This window comes from Scomber japonicus, unplaced genomic scaffold (genome assembly GCF_027409825.1).
Source record: "Scomber japonicus isolate fScoJap1 unplaced genomic scaffold, fScoJap1.pri scaffold_566, whole genome shotgun sequence".
In the NCBI taxonomy this organism is placed as follows: Eukaryota; Metazoa; Chordata; class Actinopteri; order Scombriformes; family Scombridae; genus Scomber; species Scomber japonicus.
Window position 1 is genome coordinate 1 of NW_026518616.1, and position 25,817 is coordinate 25,817.

General features: G+C 42.9%; 1 protein-coding gene and 1 non-coding gene across 2 annotated transcripts; one reads left to right on the plus strand and one right to left on the minus strand.

Moving 5' to 3' along the window:
• The first annotated feature begins 850 nt into the window (after nucleotides 1–850).
• LOC128354774 (proline-rich protein 15-like protein B) lies at nucleotides 851–8,663 on the plus strand. Its single transcript, XM_053314941.1, has 2 exons — nucleotides 851–1,126; nucleotides 7,851–8,663. Exons 1-2 carry the CDS (start codon nucleotides 966–968, stop codon nucleotides 8,221–8,223), a joined length of 534 nt encoding a protein of 177 aa, XP_053170916.1. The 5' UTR covers nucleotides 851–965; the 3' UTR covers nucleotides 8,224–8,663.
• Nucleotides 8,664–16,985: 8,322 nt separating this feature from the next.
• On the minus strand, nucleotides 16,986–17,100 carry LOC128354775 (U5 spliceosomal RNA). Its single transcript, XR_008321109.1, has one exon. It is a non-coding gene; the product is annotated as a U5 spliceosomal RNA (small nuclear RNA).
• Between the last annotated feature and the right edge of the window lie 8,717 nt (nucleotides 17,101–25,817).

Here is a 25,817-nt window from a genome sequence, read left to right on the forward strand (position 1 = left end):
AGTCAGCTGGTTAATTTTCAACTATAGTCGTTTGGCGAGATCTTCCCGAAACCAAGTAAAGCTGTTGGTTAAAAAATGACAAAAAGAGATGCAATAAAGACAAGACGTGATGCAAATAGTTATTAAGCTGGAGCCTTAAAGAGACGGAGATGGAGACTGTCATTCAGTGTCTGACTTAATTAAATATTATAAACATTAGAAATAGAATAATAGAAAAAAGTGCATGATTTAGATATATTATAACATGATTTATTGTTTAATACAGGTTATATTAACTCATATAATTGCTAAAGTTAATGATGACTTAGCTGGTGGTGCTGTATGAGTGAGATTTAAACATATTTCTCACTCTTAAAATCACACTAAACTAAACTTTCATCACTTTAAAACCTAATTTTTCATGCTTATTGTTAATATAAATATGAAGATACAGTATCAGATGTGACAGCATGTGTAAATGTCCAAAGATTAAACAACTTTAAAAGCAAATATAAATGACGATGAATGCTCATGTCGATGCATATTAGCATTTATTATAAACATCCGACATCCTCTCAGCGACTCATTCAACTTTGCACTTGTTGGCACACGAGGACGAAACCCGAGAGTCTCATGCATGAACCTTCAGCTCAATTATGAGGGCGGCGGTATATAGTCCTCGCTGCCCTTGGAGCCTCCTCTCTCTCTCTCCTCGCTCTCCCTCCAGCTCAAACATTGTGTTACTAAAAAGGGCTTTGCAGCTGGTTAGTGATTTCCAAAAAACGTGGCCACAGTGTTCCTTTGCCCCCCCTTTTGCTGTGATCTCTGAGGCTTTGCTTTAGCGGCTCACCCACACATAACAGAATACATGGTAACTTATTAAAAGAGAACTATGGAGGGCCTCCTTTAAGTCAACAGGGACTTTTTTTTTTTTTTGTTTGTCTCAAAGGTCACATCTAAGTCAAACATGGAATACTAAAAGAAATATGTGTGCATATTGTACCGCTATGTTCTCTTACTTAGCGTGGTGTGAAAGTGCTGCTCCGGCCTCTTTAGTTAGTTTGTTCTGCAGAAACTGGCTGATGGAAAGTCAACAATACTATGTAAATGCTCTGCAAACGTTAGTTATGGAGCAACCTGTCTGTCAGTAAAGACTCAACACTATTATGATGATGAATGCAGCAAGAAAAAAAAACAGGACGAGTACTGCAGTATTATAGTGATGTAGTATGCAGTATTACAGTAAAAGTAGTGATATATTATTATATATGACATCATTAGATTATTAATAGTGAAGCATCAGCGTTAGAGCAGCATGTTACTGTTGTAGCTGCTGGAGGTGGAGCTAGTTTATACTACTTTATATACAGTTAGCTAGTTTATACTACTTTATATACAGTTAGCTAGTTTATACTACTTTATATACAGTTAGCTAGTTTATACTACTTTATATACAGTTAGCTAGTTTACACTACTTTATATACAGTTAGCTAGTTTACACTACTTTATATACAGTTAGCTAGTTTATACTACTTTATATACAGTTAGCTAGTTAATACTACTTTATATACAGTTAGCTAGTTTATACTACTTTATATACAGTTAGCTAGTTATACTACTTTATATACAGTTAGCTAGTTTATACTACTTTATATACAGTTAGCTAGTTTACACTACTTTATATACAGTTAGCTAGTTTACACTACTTTATATACAGTTAGCTAGTTTACACTACTTTATATACAGTTAGCTAGTTTATACTACTTTATATACAGTTAGCTAGTTAATACTACTTTATATACAGTTAGCTAGTTTACACTACTTTATATACAGTTAGCTAGTTTACACTACTTTATATACAGTTAGCTAGTTTATACTACTTTATATACAGTTAGCTAGTTAATACTACTTTATATACAGTTAGCTAGTTTATAGTACTTTATATACAGTTAGCTAGTTATACTACTTTATATACAGTTAGCTAGTTTATACTACTTTATATACAGTTAGCTAGTTTACACTACTTTATATACAGTTAGCTAGTTTACACTACTTTATATACAGTTAGCTAGTTTATACTACTTTATATACAGTTAGCTAGTTTATACTACTTTATATACAGTTAGCTAGTTTATACTACTTTATATACAGTTAGCTAGTTTACACTACTTTATATACAGTTAGCTAGTTTATACTACTTTATATACAGTTAGTTAGTTTATACTACTTTATATACAGTTAGCTAGTTTATACTACTTTATATACAGTTAGCTAGTTTACACTACTTTATATACAGTTAGCTAGTTTATACTACTTTATATACAGTTAGCTAGTTAATACTACTTTATATACAGTTAGCTAGTTTATACTACTTTATATACAGTTAGCTAGTTTATACTACTTTATATACAGTTAGCTAGTTTATACTACTTTATATACAGTTAGCTAGTTTATACTACTTTATATACAGTTAGCTAGTTTAGTCCAGTGGTTCCCAACCTAGGGGTGGGGCCCCTCCAAAGGGTCAGCAGGTAAATCTGAAGGGTCTTGAGATGATTAATGGGAGAGGAAAGATTAAAAAACAAAGTAAATAAAACAAATAAGAAGTATTACAGTGAAAGTTCATAAGGTTTGATCCCTCTGAGATGGTGTTTCAGCCACTGGGGAACTTGTAAAAGCTCTTCTTGGTCAGCAAGGCTACCTGTTACCTGAGTGTAAGGTCATAAATAAGTGTAATTAACCACTAGTGGGCCAAGATGTAACATAAGGTCCAGGAGAATAAAGCACAAAGACTCTTATGTAAGTGTTTAAAGTGTACAATTACACCTTTAACGTAACTATTCAAACCCCTATCATCAGGAATCTCACCAATTGTTTCCAACAGTGAGTCTTGAACCTTTGCACTACCTGTGTGTGCCAGGTGACTAACATCACATGGTTCAGATAAGAGTAAGATGAGTGTTTCTGCAAAGGGCATGTGCTCTGTATTTGCATAGGTGCTCCACGATAAAATGGACATGCCAAAAGAGGATTTGTGTGTAGTTCCTGTCAGCCCTCATGAACTGGAACCTGCCGTGTTATAGCCTGTCACGATTAGAGAGTATAGTAGGGATGTTGTTTGATAGATAGATATAATTATTATCCCCAGGGGACAATGTGCAAAAAAAGAAAAAAGGAAACGAGTACATACAAGCAGACAAAAACACTTTTTAGTAGCAGAGGGGTCAAAACTTGCCTACATTAACCTTCCTGTTGTGCTCAGGTCAAGGAAGGAAGGAGAAGGAAGGCAGGCAGGGAGGGAGGGAGGAAGGAATGAGGGAGGAAGGAATGAGGAAGGAAGGAAAGAAGTAAGAAGGAAGAAAGGAAGGAAAGGAGGAAGGAAGGAAAGTAAGGAGAGAAAGAAGGGAAGGGAGGGAGGAAGGAAAGGAGTAAGGAGAGAAAGAAGGGAAGGAAAGGAGGAAGGAAGGAAAGTAAGGAGAGAAAGAAGGGAAGGGAGGAAAGAAGGAAAGGAGGAAGGAAGGAGGATGGAAGGAAGAGGGAGCAACGAAAGAGGGAAGAAGGAAGGAAGGAAGGAAGGAAAGGAGGAAGGAAGGAAGATGGAAGGAGGAGGGAGCAATGAAAGAGGGAAGAAGGAAGGAAGGAAGGAAGGAACAGTCAAAAGAGACGGGGTCAATTTGACCCGGGAGGACGACAGGAGGGTTAACATTGGAGATACAGACAGGAAACACGGGAGGGGTTGGAGTGCAAAATGCAAAATTCAGCCAAAGTCAAACCAGGGATGTTAAAGTTATTATAGACACAGATATTTAACCACTATAACTCCCCTTAGAGTTCACCTTTGTCCTTAGAAACCAGCTTTTTCTAACTCCACCTGCTGATGACGATTATGATATGTAATTCCTTCCTTCCTTCCCCTTTCGTCCTTACTCCTTTCCTTCTTTCCTTCCTTCTCTCCTTCCTTCTTTCCTCTTTTCATTCTTACTCCTTCCTTCCGTCCTTTCCTTCCTTCCTTCCTTCCTCCCTCTTTCCTCCTTTCCTTCCTTCCTTCCTTCCTTCCTCCTTCACTCCCTCCCTCCCTCCTTATTCCTTTAATTCCTTACTTCATTACTTCCTTCCTTCCTTCCTCCCTCTTTCCTCCTTTCCTTCCTTCCTTCCTTCCTTCCTCCTTCACTCCCTCCCTCCCTCCTTATTCCTTTAATTCCTTACTTCATTACTTCCTTCCTTCCTTCCTCCCTCTTTCCTCCTTTCCTTCCTTCCTTCCTTCCTTCCTCCTTCACTCCCTCCCTCCCTCCTTATTCCTTTAATTCCTTACTTCATTACTTCCTCCTTTCCTTCCTTCCTCTTTTCCTCCTTACTCTTTCCTCCTTTCCTTCCTTCTGTCCTCCCTTGACCTGAGGACAACAGGAGGGTTAATTACATTTCCGGAGCTTTCTGCTTCTTTATCACTGGAAAAAGACACCAAGAAGGCCTTTGAGTCAATCCCACATCAAAGCACCAGGGTTATTATAATTAACTAAAACTAAAACTAGCAATGAAAAAATAATTTAGTAAACTGAAATTAAAATAAAAACTACAATGAACAATGTAAAACTAACTAAAACTAAACTGAATAATACTTCGAGTATGACATTTGTTGGATGCAACTTAAAGAGAAAAAATTCCACAAATTTGAAAGTTCATCTTCGTGGTTAACCTTCGTGTCGTCCTCCCGGGTCAAATTGACCCCATCCGTTTTGACTGTTCCTTCTTTCCTCTGTTCCTTCCTTCCTTCTCTCTTTCTTTCCTCCCTCCTTCCTTCTTTCCTCCCTCCTTTCCTTCCTCCCTCCCTCCCTCCCTCCTTTCCTTCTTTATCTCCTTCTCTCTTTCTTTCCTCCCTCCTTCCTTCTTTCCTCCCTCCTTTCCTTCCTCCCTCCCTCCTTTCCTTCCTCCCTCCCTCCTTTCCTTCCTCCTTCCTTCCTCCCTCATTTCCTTACTTCTTCCTCCCTCCTTTCCTTCCTTCCTTCCTCCCTTCCTCCCTGTTCCTTCCATCTTCCTTCCTCCATTCCTTCCTCCCTTCCTTCTTTCCCTCCCTCCTTTCCTTCCTCCCTCCCTCCTTTCCTTCCTCCCTCCCTCCTTTCCTTCCTCCTTCCTTCTTCCTTCCTCCCTCATTTCCTTACTTCTTCCTCCCTCCTTTCCTTCCTTCCTTCCTCCCTTCCTCCCTGTTCCTTCCATCTTCCTTCCTCCATTCCTTCCTCCCTTCCTTCTTTCCCTTCCTCCATTTCTTCCTCCCTCCTTTCCTTCCTTCTTCCTCCCTCCTTTCCTTCCTTCTTCCTTCCTCCCTCCTTTCCTTCCTTCCTTCCTTCCCTCCTTCCTTCCTCCCTTTCTTCTTTCCTTTCCTCCCTTCCTCCCTTCCTTCTTTCCTGTCCTCCATTCCTTCCTCCCTGTTTCCTTCTTTCTTCCTTCCTCTCTTCCTTCCTTGACCTGAGGACAACAGGAGGGTTAATAGAGGCACTGTGGCTCCGGATGATCCTCTACTAGTGATATCAGACCCATTCATAGAGAGAGAGATGTCTCCTTTAGGATATTTTATAATCAGTATCACACACCTGTTTATGATTCTCTTGAAATCACAAACAAAGAATGAATAAGTACTCAAGTAATAAGGAAGTAATTAGAGTAATTATGGTTGTGAGGTGTGGACTGTGTATCGACATGCATTCATGAATTCTAATTACTGCGTCTGACATTAAATAAATAGATGATGTGAAGGCCTACTGTTATTACGTGATGCTTTTAACCCTCCTGTTGTCCTCGAGTCAAGGAAGGAAGAGAGGAAGGAAGAAGGAAGGAAACAGGGAGGAAGGGAGGGAGGGAGGAAGATGGAAGGGAGGAAGGAAAGGAAGGTCAGGAGGGAGGAAGAAGGAAAGGAGCAAGGGAGGAAGGAGGGAGGAAGGAAGAAAGGGAGGAAGGAAGGAAGGAGGAGGAAAGAAAGAAGGAAAGGAAATAAGGAAGGAAAGGAGGGAGGAAAGAAAATAAGGAAGGAAAGGAGGGAGGAAAGGAAATAAGGAAGGAAAGGAGGGAGGAAAGGAAATAAGGAAGGAAAGGAGGGAGGAAAGAAAATAAGGAAGGAGGGAGGAAGGAAGAAAGGAAGGAGGGAAGGAAGAAGGAAAGGAAATAAGGAAGGAAAGAAAATAAAGAAGTAAAGGATGGAGGAAAGGAAAGAAGGAAGGAGGGAAGGAAAGGAGGGAGGAAGGAAGGGGGAAGGAGGGAAGGAAAGGAGGGAGGAAGGAAAGAGGGAAGGAAAGGAGGGAGGAGGAGGAAAGAAAGAAGGAAAGGAGGGAGGAAAGAAAATAAGGAAGGAGGGAGGAAAGGAAATAAGGAAGGAAGGAAGGAAAGGAAAGAAGTCAAAACAGACGGGGTCCATTTGACCCGGGAGGACGACAGGAAGGTTATATAACACGTTTCTGAGCTCCTGAAGCATCACTAAGAGAACAGCTTGGTTCTTCGACTTCATATCAGATCACATGGGAGGGACAGAGGATACTCTTCTTCAGATGCTCATTAATTCATCAGTAGGGAGCAGAGTGTCAGGTGTCAGGTGTCCCCCCCCCCCACCCCCCACCTCGCCCCCGCCATTATGTTACACCTCCGATGTGGCACGGATGAAAAGAAGCTACTCATGGTCACGTCTCCTCTCTAAGGAAGGGTCTGATGTCTGATAGGTGTGACGGGTGGAGGATCATCCAGAGACACAGAATGAGCTGCACCAACACTGAGAGTGTGAAGTTTATTAACCTTCCTGTCGTCCTCCCGGGTCAAATGGACCCTGACTTTTTTCCTTTCCTCCCTTCCTTCCTCCCTCCTTTCCTTTCCTCCTTCCTTCTTTTCTTTCCTCCCTCATTTCCTTCCTTTTTTTCTTTCCTCCCTCCTTTCCTTCCTTTTTCCTTCCTCCCTGCCCATTTCCTTCCTTCCCTCCTTTCTTCCTTCCTCCCTTCCTTCCTCCCTCCTTTCCTTCTTCCTCCCTTCCTCCCTCCTGACCTTCCTTCCTTCCTTCCTCCCTTCCTTCTTTCCTCCATTCCTTCCTCCCTCCTTTACTTCCTTCTTCCTTCTTGCTCCCTTTTTCCTCCCTTCCTACCCCTTTCCTTCCTTCCTTTCATCCTTCCTCCATCCTTTCCTTCCTTCCCTCCTTCCTTCTTTTATTTCCTCCTTCCTTCCTTCCTTTCATCCTTCCTCCCTCCTTTCCTTCCTTCCTCCCTCCTCCCTCCTTTCCTTCCTTCTTACTCCCTTCCTCCCCCTTTCTTTCCTCCATTTCTTCCTCCCTTCCTCCCTCCTTTCCTTCCTTCTTCCTTCCTCCCTCCCTCCCTCCTTTCCTTCCTTCCTTCCTCCCTCCTTTCCTTCCTTCCTTCCTCCCTTCCTTCTTTCCTCCATTCCTTCCTCCCTTTCTCCCTGTTTCCTTCCATCTTCCTCCCTCCCTTCCTTCCTTCCTTCCTCCTTTCCTTCCTTCCTTCCTTCCTTCCCTCCCTCCTTCCTCCTTGCCTTCCTTCCTTCCTTCCATCATTCCTCCTTGCCTGCCTTCCTTCCTTCCTCCCTCTTTCTTTAATTTTTCCTTCTTTCTTCCCCTCCTTCCTCCTTGCCTTCCTTCCTTCATCAAAAAATCCCCCAAATTCTCCGAAACAATACGGGAGACATCACTTTAGTGTCCTCGGTGATATACAGTAGCTACAAGTTTGTTCAGGATGGGAAAATGATCTCTCTAATAAATGTAATTGTCCAGGAAGCAGTTATCTGAAATATGATTTCACAATAAAACCTTCTCAAACTACAGCACATGATATATATAACTATTATTACAGTATGCCTTTAGTCCTAATTGTCTTCTCTGTGTCTCTCAGGTCAGGTCTTCCAGTCTCCGTTGGTGCCATGGCTGACCCAAGCTGGTGGAAGCTGACCTTCTCACGCAAAAAGAAATCCGAATCCAAAGTCCTGTACGAGATCCCGGCCGAGTATGGCAGCAACACCGGGAATAAAGAGCACTCGAGCAACAATAACCCTAACCCTCCGGACCAAAATATGGACAGTCAGTTCAACGCCAGACTGGAGAAGATCGTCGATAAATCTGCCACCAAAGGCCGCCACGTCAAGGTCTCCAACTCCGGTCGCTTCAAGGAGAAGAAGAAGGTCCGGGCCACGTTGGCGGAGAACCCGAACCTGTTCGCGGAGCACAACCTGAGTGACGAGAACCATAAAAAGAAGACTGAGAAATAACCAACGTGCTCAAACCACAAACACCAAGAACGCACATATATACCTGATCACACATGTGTCATATATCAGCGTCACACTCATACAAAGCTTGAAGCACAACCATGCAGGGTGGATACCGTTGCTAAGCACCACGCCCCCGGTAACCAATGGACTCACACCTGAATAAACACCTGCTATCTACATCAGACATTTACAGACGTGAAGGGGGAAGCTACACAAAGAACTTGAAACACTTCTCTTTGGACTTTTGTAAAAGTTTGACCCTAAAACTGAAAATTAGACACTGATGTTTTATTTCTTTAACCCTTCCTGTTGTCCTCCCGGGTCAAATTGACCCCACTACTCTTTTGACAGTTCCTTCTTTCCTTCCTTCCTTCCTCTTTCTTTAATTTTTCCTTCATTCTTCCCCTCCTTACTCCTTTCTTTCCTTCCTTCCTTCCTTCCCTCCTTACTCCTTCCTTCCTTCCTTCCTTCCTCCCTCCCTCCCTCCCTTCCTTCCTTCCTCCCTCCTTACTCCTTTCCTTCCTTACTTCCTCCCTTCCTTCTCTCCTAAATTCTTTCCTCTTTTCATCCTTACTGTTTTCCTTCGTTCGTTCGTTCGTTCCTTCCTTCCTTCTTTCCTTCCTTCCTTCCTTCCTCCCTCTTTTCATCCTTACTATTTTCCTTCCTTCGTTCCTTCCTTCCTTCCTTCCTCCCTCCCTCCCTCCCTCCCTCCCTTCCTTCCTCCCTCCTTCCTCCTTTCCTTCCTTACTTCCTCCCTTCCTTCTCTCCTAAATTCCTTCCTCTTTTCATCCTTACTGTTTTCCTTCCTTCGTTCCTTTGTTCGTTCCTTCCTTCTTTCCTTCCTTCCTTTCTTCCTCCCTCCTTCCTCCTTTCCTTCCTTCCTTCCTTCCTTTGTTCCTTCGTTCCTTCTTTCTTTCCTTCCTTCCTCCCTCCTAACTCCTTTCCTTCCTTACTTTCTCCCTTCCTTCTCTCCTAAATTCCTTCCTCTTTTCATCCTTACTGTTTTCCTTCCTTCCTTCCTTCCTTCGTTCCTTCGTTCCTTCCTTCCTTCCTTCCTTCCTTCCTTCCTTCCTCCCTCCTAACTCCTTTCCTTCCTTACTTTCTCCCTTCCTTCTCTCCTAAATTCCTTCCTCTTTTCATCCTTACTGCTGTCCTTCCTTCGTTCCTTCCTTCCTCCTAACTCCTTTCCTCCCCTCCTTCCTTCCTCCCTTCCTTCTCTTCTTACTTCCATCCTCTTTTCCTCCTTCTTTCTATCCTTCCTTGCCCTGAGGACAACAGGAGGGTTAATACTAATCAGTGAGTCTTCCTGACCTCATGCAAACCTGCTTATGAATGAATTGTAAACATGATTGTAATTTAAAGTTCTGTTTTTTGTTATAATGAAGGAAGGAAGGAAGTTATAATGAATGTATCATGTTGGAAATAAAACCTAATTTTTATGTCTTACACAATCAGTACCCGAGGGAAGACACGCCCGTGCACGTTGCAACTAAAGCACAGGACTTTTTTTTGTAAATGAAGGCTTGACGTTAATGTTTCTGAAACGCTGTAGATATTCCTCAGATTTGTTAAATTAAACTTAGTTAGTATCTTTTCTGAAATCCCAACACAAAAAATATGTGTATTATGTTTTTAATAAAGATGTGTTATTATAAAAGAGTGCTTTGTTATTTCTATTAGGAAAGGATGAAGGAAGGAAGGAAGGAATGAAGGAAGGAAGGAAGGAAGGAAGGAAGGAAGGGAAAGGAGTAAGGAGGGAGGGAGGAACAGAGTATGGAGGGAGGGAGGAAAGGATGAAGGAAGGAAGGAAAGAAGGAAGGGAAGGAGTGAGGAGGGAGGGAGGTAAGGAGGAAGGAAGGAAGGAAGGAAGGAAGGAAGGAAGGAAGGAAGGAAGGAAAGGAGTAAGGAGGGAAGGAAGGAAGGAAGGAAGGAAGGAAGGAGAGGAGTAAGGAGGAATGGAGGGAGGAAAGGAGGATGGAAGGAAGAAAGGAAGGAAGGAAGGGAAAGGAGTAAGGAGGGAGGATGGAAGGAAGGAAGGAAGGAAGGAAAGGAGTAAGGAGGGGGAGGGAGGGATGGAGGGAGGAAAGGATGGAGGAAGGAAGGAAGGAAGGAAGGAAGGAAAGGAGTAAGGAGGGGGAGCGAGAGAGGGAGGGAGGACAGGATGGTGGAAGGAAAGAAAGAAGGAAGGAAGGAAGGAAGGAAGGAAGGGAAAGGAGTGAGGAGGGAGGGAGGAAAGGATGAAGGAAGGAAGGAAGGAAGGATGGAAGGAAGGAAGAAAAAAAGAAGAATTAAATGGTAATTAAAATTAAAGCTGTTAAATAAAATGTAGTGGAGTAGAAGCATGAGTCAGTATGAAATGGAAATACTCAAGTAAGGCAGCTAAGATTATTCTTCCACCTGCAGGCTGAACTCCTGTAGAGAGTGTAGGTACTGCAGCGCCATCGTGTGTAAGGAAGCAGTATTACAGCTACTTTCCAGCTATGATGTCTTATATCAGGGGTGTCCTACCTTTCGAAGTTCTGCGTCGAGGGAACGCGTTGCTCTGCAGTTCACCGCCAGGCCGCTAGGGGGCTGTGTTCAGAGGAGTCATATCCGGTATCCTTGTTTATCTTCCGGTCACAATAAACAATGGCGACCGACGTAGAGCGTGTGTGTTTGGAGTTGGAGCTCATCGATATAGAAGAAAAAATGATTTTATTGAAAATGCTGAGGCGCAGGCGACAAAGAAGACGTCTGCGGAGGTTTTCTGTGCGTCCATTAAACCAGTCCAGGCAGAGAACTGGTGAGTTTACGACACTGGTTCGCCCAATGAGACACCTGGATGAAGAGATGCACTTTCGCTACTTCAGAATGTCTTCAGGACGATTTGACGACCTTCTCCGCCGGATACAGCCTTTGATTTTGCACCAGACAACCCACAGCATGCCTGTAGATGTTGGACAGAGATTGGCGGTGACGTTAAGGATTTTAGCTTCCGGTGGGAGTCAGAAAGCTGTGGCAGCGACCTACAAACTGGCATCGAGTACTGTGTCCTCCATCATGTCTGAGGTGTGCAAAGCTTTGTGGACAGCGCTTGAGCCAGACTTTTTGCCATGTCCTTCAGCCAGCCAGTGGGAAGCCATGGCAGCGGATTACTGGCGGATCTGGGACTTCCCAAACTGCGTTGGTAGTCTGGATGGCAAACATGTGACTATAAAAGCACCAGCGCATGCAGGAAGCGATTATAAAGGGACTCACTCCATTGTGCTGATGGCAACGTGTGATGCCAGGTAATTTCAACCGAGTTAAATAAATTATAAAAATATAAATTGTTTGATCTGAGTCCATGTTATACCCCTTTATGAATCCACAGTAAAAAAAAACCCACCACCACTCATCAATCAATCTTTATCTCAAGGCACTTTCCACATAGAGCAGGTTCTAAACCGAACTCTTCAGGTTTTAACTTTAAAAACATGGTGAAGCAGCTTTTATCTGTTATGCTGCACACAACTGGAACAAACTACCAGCAGAACTGAAATCAGCCCCAACAGTGAACACTTTTAAATCCAGGTTAAAAACATTTCTCTTCTCCTGTGCTTACGATTGAGCTCTTTTAAAGCACTTTACATTTTAATCTTTCATTTGCACTCTTTGTCCTTTTAATGATTTTAAAGCTAATTTATTATTTTATGCTGCAATCATTTTATTTATGTCTTTCTATTTTTCTGTACTTTGTTTTTATTATGGGGGGGTGGGGGGGGGGGGGTTAATTGTATGTTTTAAGTTTCTCAAATTACATGTTTTTCTGTTTTATGTAAAGCACATTGAATTGCCATTGTGTATGAAATGTGCTATATAAATAAAACTGCCTTGCCTTGCCTTGCCTAAAGAGACCCAACATTCCCACATGAGCAACAGTGGCAAGAAAAAACTCCCTTTTAACAGGAAGAACCCTCAGAACCAGACTCAGAGTGGGAGAACATCTGCCTCAACCGGTTGGAGTAGAGAGGAGAGAGAGGAAGGATAGAGGAGAGAGAGGAAGAGGAGATAGAGGAAGGAAAGAGAGAGAGGAAGGACAGGGGAGAGAAGCACAATGAAAATCAACAATGAAGCTAGAAGGTCCGGGACTGGAATCTGTCATCCGGACGTCTCCAGGCCCAGATTACCTGTGAGACCAGAAAGCACAGACAACTCTGGGGAAGAAGTTTAGCTTATTGAATGCATTAATAGTACATGAATGTTAATGGATATAGATGGATGGATGGATGGAGAGAGAGGGGGAGGAGGAGAGAGGAGCTCAGTGCATCATGGGAGTCCCCCGGCAGTCTAAGCCTATAGCAGCTATAAGCTAAGAACCCTAAGAGCCCTAACTATAAGCTTTAAGTTTTAAGCCTACTCTTAAATGTAGGGAGGGTGTCTGCCCCCCCGGACCAAATCTGGAAGATGGTTCCACAGGAGAGGAGCCTGATAGCTGAAGGCTCTGCCTCCTGTTCTACTTTTAGAGATACTAGGAACCACAAGTAGACCTGCATGCTGGGAGCGCAGTCTTCTAGTAGGTACATAAGGTACTATAAACTCTTTAAGATATGATGGAGCCTGACCATTGAGAGTCCATGTTATACCCGTTTACAAATCCACAGTAAAAAAACAACAACACTAACAACATGCACTTCATTGATGCCCCTTTACAGATACCGTTTCACCATGGTGGACGTGGGAGGACATGGAGGTGAGAGCGATGGGGACATTTTTAAAGAGAGCAAGTTTGGGTCGATGCTGCTCGACCATAAACTCAATCTGCCCCCACCAGCTGAACTTCCAGGGTCCGGAGTCCAGATCCCTCATGTAATCGTGGCTGATGCTGCCTTCCCTCTGCAATGCAACCTGATGAGCCCCTTTCCAGGTATGTAGCCGTAGTTCAACAGTACATTACATTATTATATATTAACTCTAACCCTGTGTGTATCAGGGTACCTGGATAAAAATCAATTATGGCTTGATTTATATATTAACCCTCCTGTTGTCCTCCAGTCAAGGAAAGGAGGAAGAAGGAAGGAAAGGAGGAGGGAAGGGAGCGAGGAAGATGGAAGGAAAGGAGGGAGGAAGGAAGGGAGGAAAAAATAAGGAAGGAAAGGAGGAAGGAAGATGGAAGGAAAGGAGCGAGGAAGATGGAAGGAAAGGAGGGAGGAAGGATGGAAGGAAAGGAGGAAGGAAAGGAGGGAGGAAGATGGAAGGAAGGAAGGAAGGATGGGAGGAAAAATAAGGAAGGAAAGGAGGAATGAAGGAAGGGAGGAAGATGGAAGGAAAGGAGGGAGGAAGGAAGGAAGGAAGGAAGGATGGAGAGAGAAAGGAAGAAAGGGAGATGGATGACGGAAGGAAGGGAGGGAGGAAAGGAAATAAGGAAGGGAGGAAGGATGGAGGAAAGAAGTAAGGAAGGTGGGAGAGAGAAAGAAAGGGGGATGGATGACGGAAGGAAGGGAGGAAAGGAAATGAGAAAGGAAGGATGGAGGAAAGAAGTAAGGAAGGTGGGAGGGAGGGAGGAAGGAAGGAAAGAAAGACAGAGGAAAGAAAGGAAGGACGAAGGAAAGAAGTAAGGAAGGAAAGAAGGTAGGAGGGAGGGAGGGAGGGAGGAAGGAAGGAAAGAAGGACAGAGGAAAGAAGTAAGGAAGGTAGGAGGGAGGGAGGGAGGAAGGAAGGAAGAAAGGGAGATGGAGAAAGGGAATAAAGAAAGACGGAGAGAGGAAGCACAGATGGAAGGAAGGAAGGAAGGAAGGAACAGTCAAAACAGATGACTTAATATTGTGCTTTCCTAAACAGGAAGTGACATGACGATGGACCAGCAGGTGTTTAACTTCCGCCACTCCAGGGCCAAGCAGGTGATTGAGAACACGTTTGGCGTCATGTCTGCTCGGTGGAGGATTCTCGGGAGACCGATCGAGTTCCGGCCTGACAAAGCTGTGGATGTTATCAAAGCCTGCCTGGTCCTACACAACTACCTCACCTACACCGACGAGGAGAGCACCCCAGGGAGCAGATACATCCCACCGCACTTTGTAGACACTGACAGTTCAGGAGTGGTGCAGCCTGGCGAGTGGAGGAAGGTGGTGGCTAGTGACTCAAACTTTGTCCAATCTGTGGATCCCACACATATGTCCAGCAGGGTCCGTCCCACCACAGCTGCCTTGGATGTTAGGAATGAGCTGATGGCTTTCTTTCAGTCGCCATGGCAACATGAGGCAGGCTCAGTCAGTGATGCAACTTAACAAACCATGTGTGTGTGTAGTGTTGAAAATTAAATATATAAACTGTTTCAAAACCAATTTTTTTTAATATCTTTGGGTTTTTGGGGCAGTTGAAGACGTCATTGTGGCCTTTGAGAAACTTTATTTTTATATTTTTATTTTCTATTTTTAACATTTTGCTAATTAATCATGATTAATTGAGAAAAGATGAATCAATCGTCTGAAGATTGCAGGATACAGCCTTTGATTTTGCACCAGTATGCCCCTTGATGTTGGCTTTTGTGCTTTATTCTTTATTCTTTTAAATTTAAATATATAAAAAATATAATAAACTATTTTTTAATATAAACAAAGTGCAAAAAACAAGCATGGTATGTTAAATAACTAAAGTATAATATAGAAAACCTTCACTCAAACAATACAATGAACAAATTAGTTGTTTATTTATATTTACAAAAGAAATAAAGTTAAAGTTCTCTAGCTCTAGCTCCGTCTGCTTTCATGGATCAGACTGTAGACTTTAAACATGAGATCAGGCCTGCTGTCCTCCGGCACCCTCCGCAGCATGTCAGCCACAGTCTGACCGAACCTGGAGCACTCGTCTGTCCCCTGCAGCAGCTTCTGTTGTAGCTCCATGCGACGCTCTTCCAGGTCTGCAATCTGCTTAATAAACGAGTCCTCCTGGTCCTGGTTCTGGTCCTGGTGCCTCTTCCGTTTGGGGCGAGACACGGGGGACTCCACGGGGACAGACTGTGTAATTAAAGAGGGGATGCTTGGTTAATATATGTGGGTTTTTTTTTAGTAATACAATGCAGTACAGTGCAATACAATTCAATGTAACGACAACTGCCAGGGGGCTACATACATTCAGAGGTAAGACTTCAGAATATCATATTACAATTATACAAATACATTAAAGAGAGCACATAAATCAAAAGTCTTAATGGCTTTCATATTATTGGGATGTTTAATAGTTTTAATATATTGTTTGGCAACATTTTCAAAGATGGAAAAGAGAGGTTTCTGATTAGTGTATCGACATTTGTGGATATGCAATTTGGCTAAATGTATAATAAGATTAATGATATAAAATTGTTTTTTTTTTGCGCAGATGGATAATCAATGAAGTGAAACAATATATGTTCAAAACAAAAGGAAAACTATGGTTCAATAGAAGAAATCAAGTTGCAAATATCTCCCCATAATTTAGTTTAGTTTATTTGGATCCCTATTAGCGGTTACCCAGGCAACAGCTACTCTTCCTGGGGTCCATGTCCATTTGGTAGAGGAGGGGCAAGACCAAAATAATAAATGAAAACCATCTTCAGGGTTTCCTTCACAAAAGGAGCATTTACATCTACATCTATATCCTTTTAGTCGATATAACATGTTTTTTTTGCACGTGAACACAACCGATGATGTAGCATTGCATAGCATGTGAGCTAATAACAGCAAACACATACCTTTTGTTCATAATTAGACTCCATTTCGCGGTGTTTCACGTGTGGTGCCAGCCATGAAAGAGAATTATAAAACGCTGGTACTTTTTGGCCCCCTGACGAGTCGCCGTTTCTTTTGGCAAGTCTCTTTCGGAGCCGGACATATTTATCACGGACGTTTTTCCACCTCTTCATACACTCCGCCACCTCCACCCCGGTGTTCCTGGAAATCTCTCTCCAGGAGTTATTAGCCATTTGACAGTCTTTGTAATGTTTCGAGGAGGAGTTGTAAAGGTGGTCATATTTCCTGATCTCCTCGATTAATGTCTCTTCAACATGATCCATGGTTCAATCAATCGTTGGCCAACACTCCTCCACTCCACAACAACTTTAAAAATGGCGGTGTTGCAGGAAGACAGACCGGAAAAAGCAACTGCAGGAGGGACTGAGTGGACCAATCACAGCCCTTTACGGTCTGCGTTGCCGTGACGCGTAGATTTATGGGAGGTGCACGTCAGGCTACGGCGTCGACGCAGAGGACCACACGTAGCTACGCAGCCGTTCCGACGCAGAAGCACAAATCTGACGCTCCCTTGCATGCACGCTCCAAATTCAAGGATATTAGGTAGGTCTCATTTGCGGTCGTCACGGAGGCTCTAGCACTTTACATTGTACATATATAGAAGCCCCGCAGTAAGCAGGGAATGAACACATTAATAAGAACTCTATAACAACTAATAAACAAATGTCCCAAATAACAACGACACTTTAAACTCATTTGCGTTTTACACAGTGGCATTTGGGTATAAGCTTCAATGACGCCTCCTTTATCTTACTGATGAAGGCTTTTCCCCCCAGAGGCAACAGCTAACACTTCACCCAATTAAATATTATTGACTTACTTATTCCGCTTAAAGACATTTTAGACGACATTACCGCTGCGAACCCACCGATAACTATGACGTCACGTAAAGTTCGATGGTATCCGGGCAACACGTTCGAAAAGTCCAACATTAGTAAGAACAGTAAGAACAACGCGTCGCTTCACTATGTTGGTAGCTGTACAATGATTAGAGTTTATTTTAACAATAAAGAAAGCCCCACACTAGGCAGGGTATCAAAAAATTATTAAGAACTCATGTTGTTCCTCTCCACGGAAATCTTTAGTAAAAGGCGAAAGATTTATACGATCTGAAGAGAAACATGAGCGTATTACTCCTTTACAGTAACTATAAGGGGAGTCACTCACTGACTTACAGCCTTCAGTGACGGTGCTGCGGATCGTCCCTTTTTAACTTTTAAACATCTCAAGAAAACATTTCTTTAAGTTTTTAATGCTCTCTCATTATATTCATGATGCCAGTCACATCAGTGTTGTTTTTATATATGATTAATATTCATAGCTACTGTTTCATTACATTCAAATGAACAGACACATACACTGTATGTGAACCCTGACTTTATGTTAAAAACCACGTGCATATTTCAACATGATCAACTTTAAGCACTCCTAATGATTCAATCCATTGTGAATACCATTGTATACAGATTTAACTATTGATTATACTTCAATATCATATTTGTTTTTCAGCATTTGGCAAAACTGGCAGACCCACTAGAAGCACGACATCAAACAGTGAGTGTAATCATGTTGTTGTCGCGGCCATCCCATGTCAAAAACTTTACCATTGGCCGCTGAATGAATGATGTAGGGTAATCTGTCTGACGCGCTGTGTCCAAAACAAAGGCATGAGGTCTGTTGCTGCGTTTTAAAGATGTTTTATTATTATTATTTTACCGGTGATCAAAAACACTGTGACGACCTAAATCCTCTGTTGAGATGGTATTTTTGGACACAAAGAGTGTAGATGTAGCGGTCAACAGAAGTTACGGCTCCCTACTCACCCACTCTGTTACAAAACAAAAGGTGAAACCCAGCAGGTGCAGAAGATGATCTAAATTACTACTGCGCCGCCCCCAGTGACGCATAGACACACCCACACACACACACACCCACACACACACCCTCACTACTACCGGTGACCAAGTGACAGGCATGCTGACCAAGTTCATCCCCTGCGCCTACATTCCGGCCCCTAATTATTATAACAGAATAATTACAACACTGAATATTCAACATGAAAACACAATAATCAAGGTAAACAATTCATATCGATATACATCCTTTTGCATTCAATGTAGTTCAATGTCCGTAGTATTTCAATGTCCTTCACTCTACAGTCTTCAAGTGTCTCTAGGCCAGAGGTTCTAGAACATACGGAGCCTAGTGTGAGAGCGATCTTTACCATCACTCTTAAAGTCACATTCAAAGTCAAGTCATGTCAAAACAAGTCATGTCAAAGTATCCATCAAGACTCCCCAGCTTCTTGAAGAAGACAAATCTTTGTGACTGGCCTGTCCAGACAGCTAGTCTTGGTCTTGATCTTTACTTGTCGCACAAGTCCTTTCTTGTCTTGAACAGCCTCAATAACTCTCCCCATGATCCAAGAGTTACGAGGTGCTGTGTCGTCCACGATGAGCACAATGTCTCCAGGAATGAAGTTGCGCTTGACTCTGTTCCACTTTTGACGTTCCTGAAGCTGCGGCAGGTATTCCATTGTCCATCTTTTCCAAAATAAATTGGATATGTACTGTATTTGTTTCCATCTGCGGACAGCATACAAGTCCTGTTTTTCAAAGAGACCAGGTGGCAAAGATGGTTGACCTTTGAGAAGCAGAAGATGGTTGGGAGTCAGAGCCTCTAGATCATTAGGATCAGTGGACGCCTTTGTTATTGGTCTGCTGTTAAGAATAGCTTCGACTTCACAGAAGACAGTGTGAAGACCTTCCTCGTCAAGAGTTTGTATTTTTAAAATGGAGTTGAGTATCTTTCTAATGGAACGGATTAGTCTCTCCCATACTCCTCCATGATGGGAGCCAGTTGGAGGATTGAATGTCCATTTAATCCCTCGCTGTAGGAGTTCCTCATGGATCTGAGAATGATTCCATTGTTGAATACATTTTTTCAGCTCTCGATCAGCGCCGACAAAGTTTGTTCCATTGTCTGAGCAGATTTCCTTGACTTGGCCTCGTCTTGCTATAAAGCGACGTAAGGCATTAATGAAGGAATCGGTATCCATTGACGCTGCTATTTCAAGATGTACGGCTCTTAAAGCTAAGCAAGTGAATAGAACTCCATACCTTTTCACATGACATCTTCCACGTTTTACATTAAATGGGCCAAAACAATCCACTCCCACTGAAGTAAAAGGTGGTTCATCTGGAGATATCCTGTTGCGTGGCAGATCTGCCATCTGTTGACTACCAGGAACTCCTTGTAACCGTCGGCACACAACACACTTTCCCAATATCTTTCTTACAGCCACACTAGCGCCAGTAATCCAATATCTCTGGCGTAGCCTCGCCAACACATGGGCTCTACCACTGTGGCCGACTTCTTCATGAACCTGTCTTAAGATAATATCAGAGATATGTTGATCTTTGGTCAATATAGCTGGATGCTTTGCCTCTTCAGGCATGGCTGCCCGACTGAGTCGTCCCCCGACTCTCAAGACGCCATCATCAAGCACCGGATTCAGTTTGTATATGTGGCTTGTCTTTCTCACATGCTCTCCCTTTTCCAGGCTAGAAAATTCCTCTGGGAATCTTTTCCTTTGACAGATTCTGATGATTTCCATCTCAGCCTCCTTCATCTCCTCCACAGTTAGAGAAACACAAAATGCATCTTTGACACTTTGTAGCTCATTTATCAGAAGACATGTCTGTTTTCTCTCATCTGTACTGGAGTGAGCTAGTAATGAATTGACCTTCTTCCTCTTCTTCCAGATACTTAGGAGTCTGTTCTTGAATCGTAAGATCCAACCCATCACCCGTTTTAGATGGTTCCAGGATGAGGTACAATTGATCAACTGAGACACTGAGTCACACTCCTCTGTGGCACATACAGCATGAACCAAGATGCTTGTTTTGACCTCAGGGTCATTTTGTCCTGGTATCATTTTCAAACCATCTGGATTTGTGGGCCACTGCTCCTCTGGCCACATCAGAAATTGTGGGCCAGATATCCAATTTGCATCCTTAAGGAATGACTCCACACCAAGTCCCCTAGAGGCAAGATCTGCTGGATTGCATGAGGTGTTCACATATCTCCACTGACCTGCATGAGATGTTTCAAGGATTGCAGACACTCTATTGGCCACAAATGCTCGAAATCTTGACGTCTCGTTTTTAATGTATTTCAGCACTGAGGTGCTGTCAGTCCAGAATACAGAGTCAAGCAGCTGCATCTGCAATTCCTTCCTCCACAATCTGTCCATGCGTGATGCAACTACTGCTGCTGTTAGCTCTAGTCTAGGAATGGTAATCGGTTTTAAGGGAGCCACCCTTGCTTTTCCCATAATAAGGACACTACATGGCTGTGCAGTTGTATTGCGCAAAAGCAAGTAGGTGACTGTCCCATAACCCACCTCACTTGCATCTGAAAAATGATGTAATTGGGCAGAGGCCACAGTTCCAAAATCCACAGGCTTAAAACATCTGCTAATCTTGAAATTTTCCAGCAGGTGGAGATCCTGTATCCATTTTGTCCACTCCATTGCAATGGATGCAGGTATTGTGTCGTCCCATCCATGGCCTTTCCTACATAGATCTTGCAAAATGAGTTTGGCCTTTAGCACCACTGGCACCAACACTCCAAGTGGATCATAAATAGAGCTGAGCACAGACAGGATCCCTCTACGAGTCAAAGGTCGATCTTGAACCTTTATCTTGAACTTAAAAGTATCAGACTGAACACACCACTGTACTCCTAGTGCCCTCTCAACAGGGAGTGTGTCATAGTTCAAATCCAGCTCTTTCACTTCTTTTGCCCTCTCTCCTTCAGGTATAGCAGCCAGCACCTTCCGACTGTTGCTTATCCACTTCTTCAGCTGAAAGCCTCCTCTGGCACAAATGGCTCGTAGATCACGATAGAGAGCTACAGCTTGAGACTCAGAAGGCACTGAAGCAAGACAATCATCCACATAAAAATTGTTCATGATGGTATCCACTATTTGCGGACTAAAGGAGTCCTTATTGTCTTCTGCACACCTTCGAAGAGCAAAGTTTGCACAACTTGGTGAGGAAGTCGCTCCAAAGAGATGGACAAGCATCCTGTACTCTTCTAAGGGTTGAGAGAAATCCCCACCAGGCCACCAGAGGAACCTTAGCAGGTTGGAATCTTTAGCTGGCACCCGCACCTGATGATACATGGCCTCAATATCTGCCATCAACACAACAGGTTCCTTTCTGAACCTGGTTATGACTCCAATCAATGAACTAGTCAGATCAGGTCCTTGCAGCAGTTGTGCATTCAATGATGTGCCTTGAAATGATGCAGCACAGTCAAACACCACTCTGATCTTCTTCTTTGTTGGGTGGTATACACCATGATGCGGTATGTACCATATATTGCCACGACTGTATAGAAGATCTCTAGCAGGCACCTTTTCAGCATAACCACAGGAAATGACATCTTGCACGAAGTTAGCATAGTCTGCATGAAATGCGTCATTTTTCTCAAACCTCCTTTTTAGACTCAGAATACGTTGTTCTGCTAGCTTGCGGTTATCAGGCATGCACACATCTCTTTTCTTTAGAGGTAATGCAATGCTATAGTGGCCATCTTCTAGCTTAATGGAGCTTTCAACCATTTCCATAAACTGACAATCTTCTCTTGACAGACCCAGCTGTTCATCCTGTATGCATTCTGGAAAGTCCAGTTGAAATTGCTGCTGCCACAACTCATCCAATCTCACAACTGAGATACGATTAGCAGTGATGCTAAGTTGTTCACAGTCAGCTCCACCAGTGCCCAACGGCCCATTAACAGTCCATCCCAAAATAGTCTGGATTGCATATGGTCCTCCATTCTCACTTGGAATCACCTTTGTGGGCTCAAGAGCTCTAGGTACATTCAAGCCGATCAAAAGTTCAACACCTGAATCAATTTCAGGCAGATTTACCTCATGCAAGTGTGGCCATCTGACCAGATCCTGCTGTCGTGGTATATTTCTCTCACTCACAGGCATCCTTTGCTGTGTAAAAATATCTGGCAAATCACAGTAAAGACCACTGTCCAGGCCAGCTATCTCCAGATCTGATACGATGCAACTTAGCACAATATTTTCATGACCCATAGTGCGTAACAGAATCCTGGTTCCTCTTCCTGAGATACCCAGCCGATTCATCAGACCGGTGGTACAGAATGAGGCTGAACTCCCTTGGTCCAGAAAGGCATAAGTCTCCACAATTTTTTGGCCTTTCTTAGACTTGACTTTAACTGGAACAATAGAGAGTTTACAATCCTGCTCACCGGCCCCAGTAAGACCACTAGTCTGTACTGCAACGAAAGCACTGCCCACTGCTGCGTTGGTATTAGCTGCAACTATCTGATTCTTCTCATTTTCCTTATCCTTCGGGTGAATATGAAGCATGCTAGGATGTCTGGATCCACATATTTTACATGACAGTCACCTCCTGCAGTCCTTACTCATGTGCCCTATGCACAAACAGCCAAAACAAATTCCATGCTCCTTCAGGAAGGCAATCTTGTCATTATGTGCTTTCTTTTCCAATAGAGAGCACAACTCCAGTGCATGTTCACCCTTGCAGTACAGGCAAACCCCTTTATCCAGTAGACTTCCTCCCTTTATCTTATGGGTCTTTTCATCCACAGAAGTGGCTGTAGTTGCAAAGCTACTTCCTTTTTTGTGGCTATAGTTTTGACAATTCTCCCTTTTGCCACTTTTGCTTTGCACTAATTTTGGAGTATCTTGTATATTACCAAACACAGGGTCAGCTGTAATTTTCACCTGACGTTCAACAAAATCCACAATATCAGGGAAAGTAGCTCTGTGATGACTTCTTTCATGTATATCACAAGCCACCGTTCTCCATTTATCTCTTAACTTGTATGGCAACTTTTTTACTATTGTCAGCATATTTGCCGGCATATTGAGCTCAGACATGTACTGTATCTCATCCATTGCATTGCAACATCCTCTTAGAAAAAGTCCATAAGCTTGAAGAGCTTTGATATCCTCTGCTTTAATCACTGGCCATGAAAGTGCTTTGTCCATATAAGCTGATGCAATCCTTTGTTCATTTCCAAAATGTTCTTCCAACAAAGACTTTGCTTTGTAATATCCTCTATCTGCAGCCATTTGTTGACAGCTTCTCACCAGCTCTCTTGGCTGACCCCTGGTGTATTGCACCAAGAAGTGCAGGCAATCTCTTGCATCGCTTGTCTTCTCTTCTACATTGTGCTCAAAGGCTCTCATAAAGGCATGATACAGTAGAGGATCTCCATCAAACACTTGAATCTCCCGATTTGGCAAAGATGAGAGACTTTGTTGCTGCACCAACATTGCAGTTATCTCATTTTGCCTTGTCATTATAGATACCAAATTGTTGTCATCACCTGTGGCCATTATAGGAGTCTGTGTACTGCTTTGCTGAGACATTGAGAAATTTGGCTGTGCATTATGAACCACCCCGAGCTTGGTCTGTCTCTGCTGGTGTATTTGAGACTTAATATTCTCAGGTCGTTTCATTTCCATTGATTTGGTCACATAAGACTGAGGAACACTTCTGACTGAGACTGGATTCCCATGATCTTCTTGGCCATGAGGCACAAATGAATCAGCATCAGCTTTAAGAACAGTGTGGAGTCCTCTCTCCATGTAGGATTGCATACCATCAGATTTATTTGATGTGCCACCTTTCACACTACTTGAGGCTCTTAAGACATCCACCTTAGCCTTTGATGCGGCTATCTCCACTTCAAGCGCAAGTCGCTCCTTCCTTTTTCTTATTTCCTCCTCTTGTTTTTCCAGGTCATGTTTTTCCTGAAGTAATCTTTGACGAGCAAGAAGAGCAGCCATGTCAGCCTCTGCTTTAACACGGGCAGAGGAAGTTGAGGTGCGTGAAGTTTGAGATTTTGAACCATGCTTTTTGCTGCTTACATTTGAGATGCTGTCACCAGGCTTAATTTCATCCTGTGTCGGTCCAGGCAAAGCATCATGTTGCTCATCTGAATGAAGTTTATTATTAAGATGTATCTCATCCAACACCACGCTTGGAAGAGTTTCAAAATCTGTATTAGGCAGTTCTCCCAAGCTTTCTTGTCTTGAGACCAGCCTGTCACTTTCAGATAGCCATTGTTCCACATCCATAATAAACCCTTGATTATATTTATTGATGCTTGTGATCCACTCGTTTTGTTTATGCTGCTCCTCCTGAGGTATTAAAGGCATCAGTGACTCGTGCAGTGCCATTGCATCCTCCCGCAACTGCACCAAAACCCCCAGCTGATTTTGTACTTGTGTAGCATTGTCGTCATTTTCCATCAGCCTTTTCAATGCTGCGATTACACTTTTAATTTTGTTCACTATGGATTGGCGATCTTTATGAAGTCTCTCAATTTTACATGCCAAGCCCTTTTCAGAGAGAGTGACTTTTCTTTTGACTTTTCCGTCATTTACTGTCGAACCAGCATTTGATCCACTCATATTGACATCAATCAACAACAGTGCGCATCCGTTAAAACATCAGAAAACATGCGGCACAATCCACCTCCACATAAATCCTCCACATCCAACTTCGCCACTTAACAGGCATAAACGAGCGATCCACTCTTTCCACAGGTTAATTTCCAACTTGAGCCAGACAATAAGTGCATCAATCAGCAAACACAGCATGCTCTCCATCCAATATATGCAGCAGAAATCACATTCAAACTGCGTCCAAAATCCAAGCAGGATGAAACGTACAGTATGAACAAGTTACACATACCGTAGTTGCTGTGCGCTGCGGCCCATCCATAGATTCATTCATAAAATTTACTCACAGTCCGCTTCCACAGGGGCTGAGTGGTCCATCGTTTATAGTGCACAGGTAAAGCGAAGTTGACAGTTGGCTACACGTGTGAGATCCTTAGCCTCTTCTGTTGACAATGTTGTCGCGGCCATCCCATGTCAAAAACTTTACCATTGGCCGCTGAATGAATGATGTAGGGTAATCTGTCTGACGCGCTGTGTCCAAAACAAAGGCATGAGGTCTGTTGCTGCGTTTTAAAGATGTTTTATTATTATTATTTTACCGGTGATCAAAAACACTGTGACGACCTAAATCCTCTGTTGAGATGGTATTTTTGGACACAAAGAGTGTAGATGTAGCGGTCAACAGAAGTTACGGCTCCCTACTCACCCACTCTGTTACAAAACAAAAGGTGAAACCCAGCAGGTGCAGAAGATGATCTAAATTACTACTGCGCCGCCCCCAGTGACGCATAGACACACCCACACACACACACACCCACACACACACCCTCACTACTACCGGTGACCAAGTGACAGGCATGCTGACCAAGTTCATCCCCTGCGCCTACACATGTTGTTCCTCTTTACTATCATCTTTAGTAAAAGACTCAGGTTTGTAAAATAAAATAAATAGAAATACTAAATAAAATACTTCAAACTTGTAAGTACAGTATTTGAGTAAATTGCACAGTTGGATGGACAAGTGTAATTTATCTGAGCATTATTTATTATTGTGTTACTTATTGTGCATTATTTATTACTTTAATCTTTATTTCTGCCATTTTATGCTGATTTTTAGTGGTGCAAACCAAATTTCGTTGTGTTTCTAGACAATGTTAACATCTATCTATGTGTGTCTGTCAGTTTCTATACTGTATGTACTTTCCATCGTGATACTTTAAGTATTTTCACTGACATGTATTGTTGTCGGGTATTGATTGTAGGTGTTTATATATCATATTTATATTTCACATATATAGAAGCCCCGCGAGAGCAGGGCATCAAAAAATTAATGAGAACTCATATTGTTCCTCTCCACGGAAATCTTT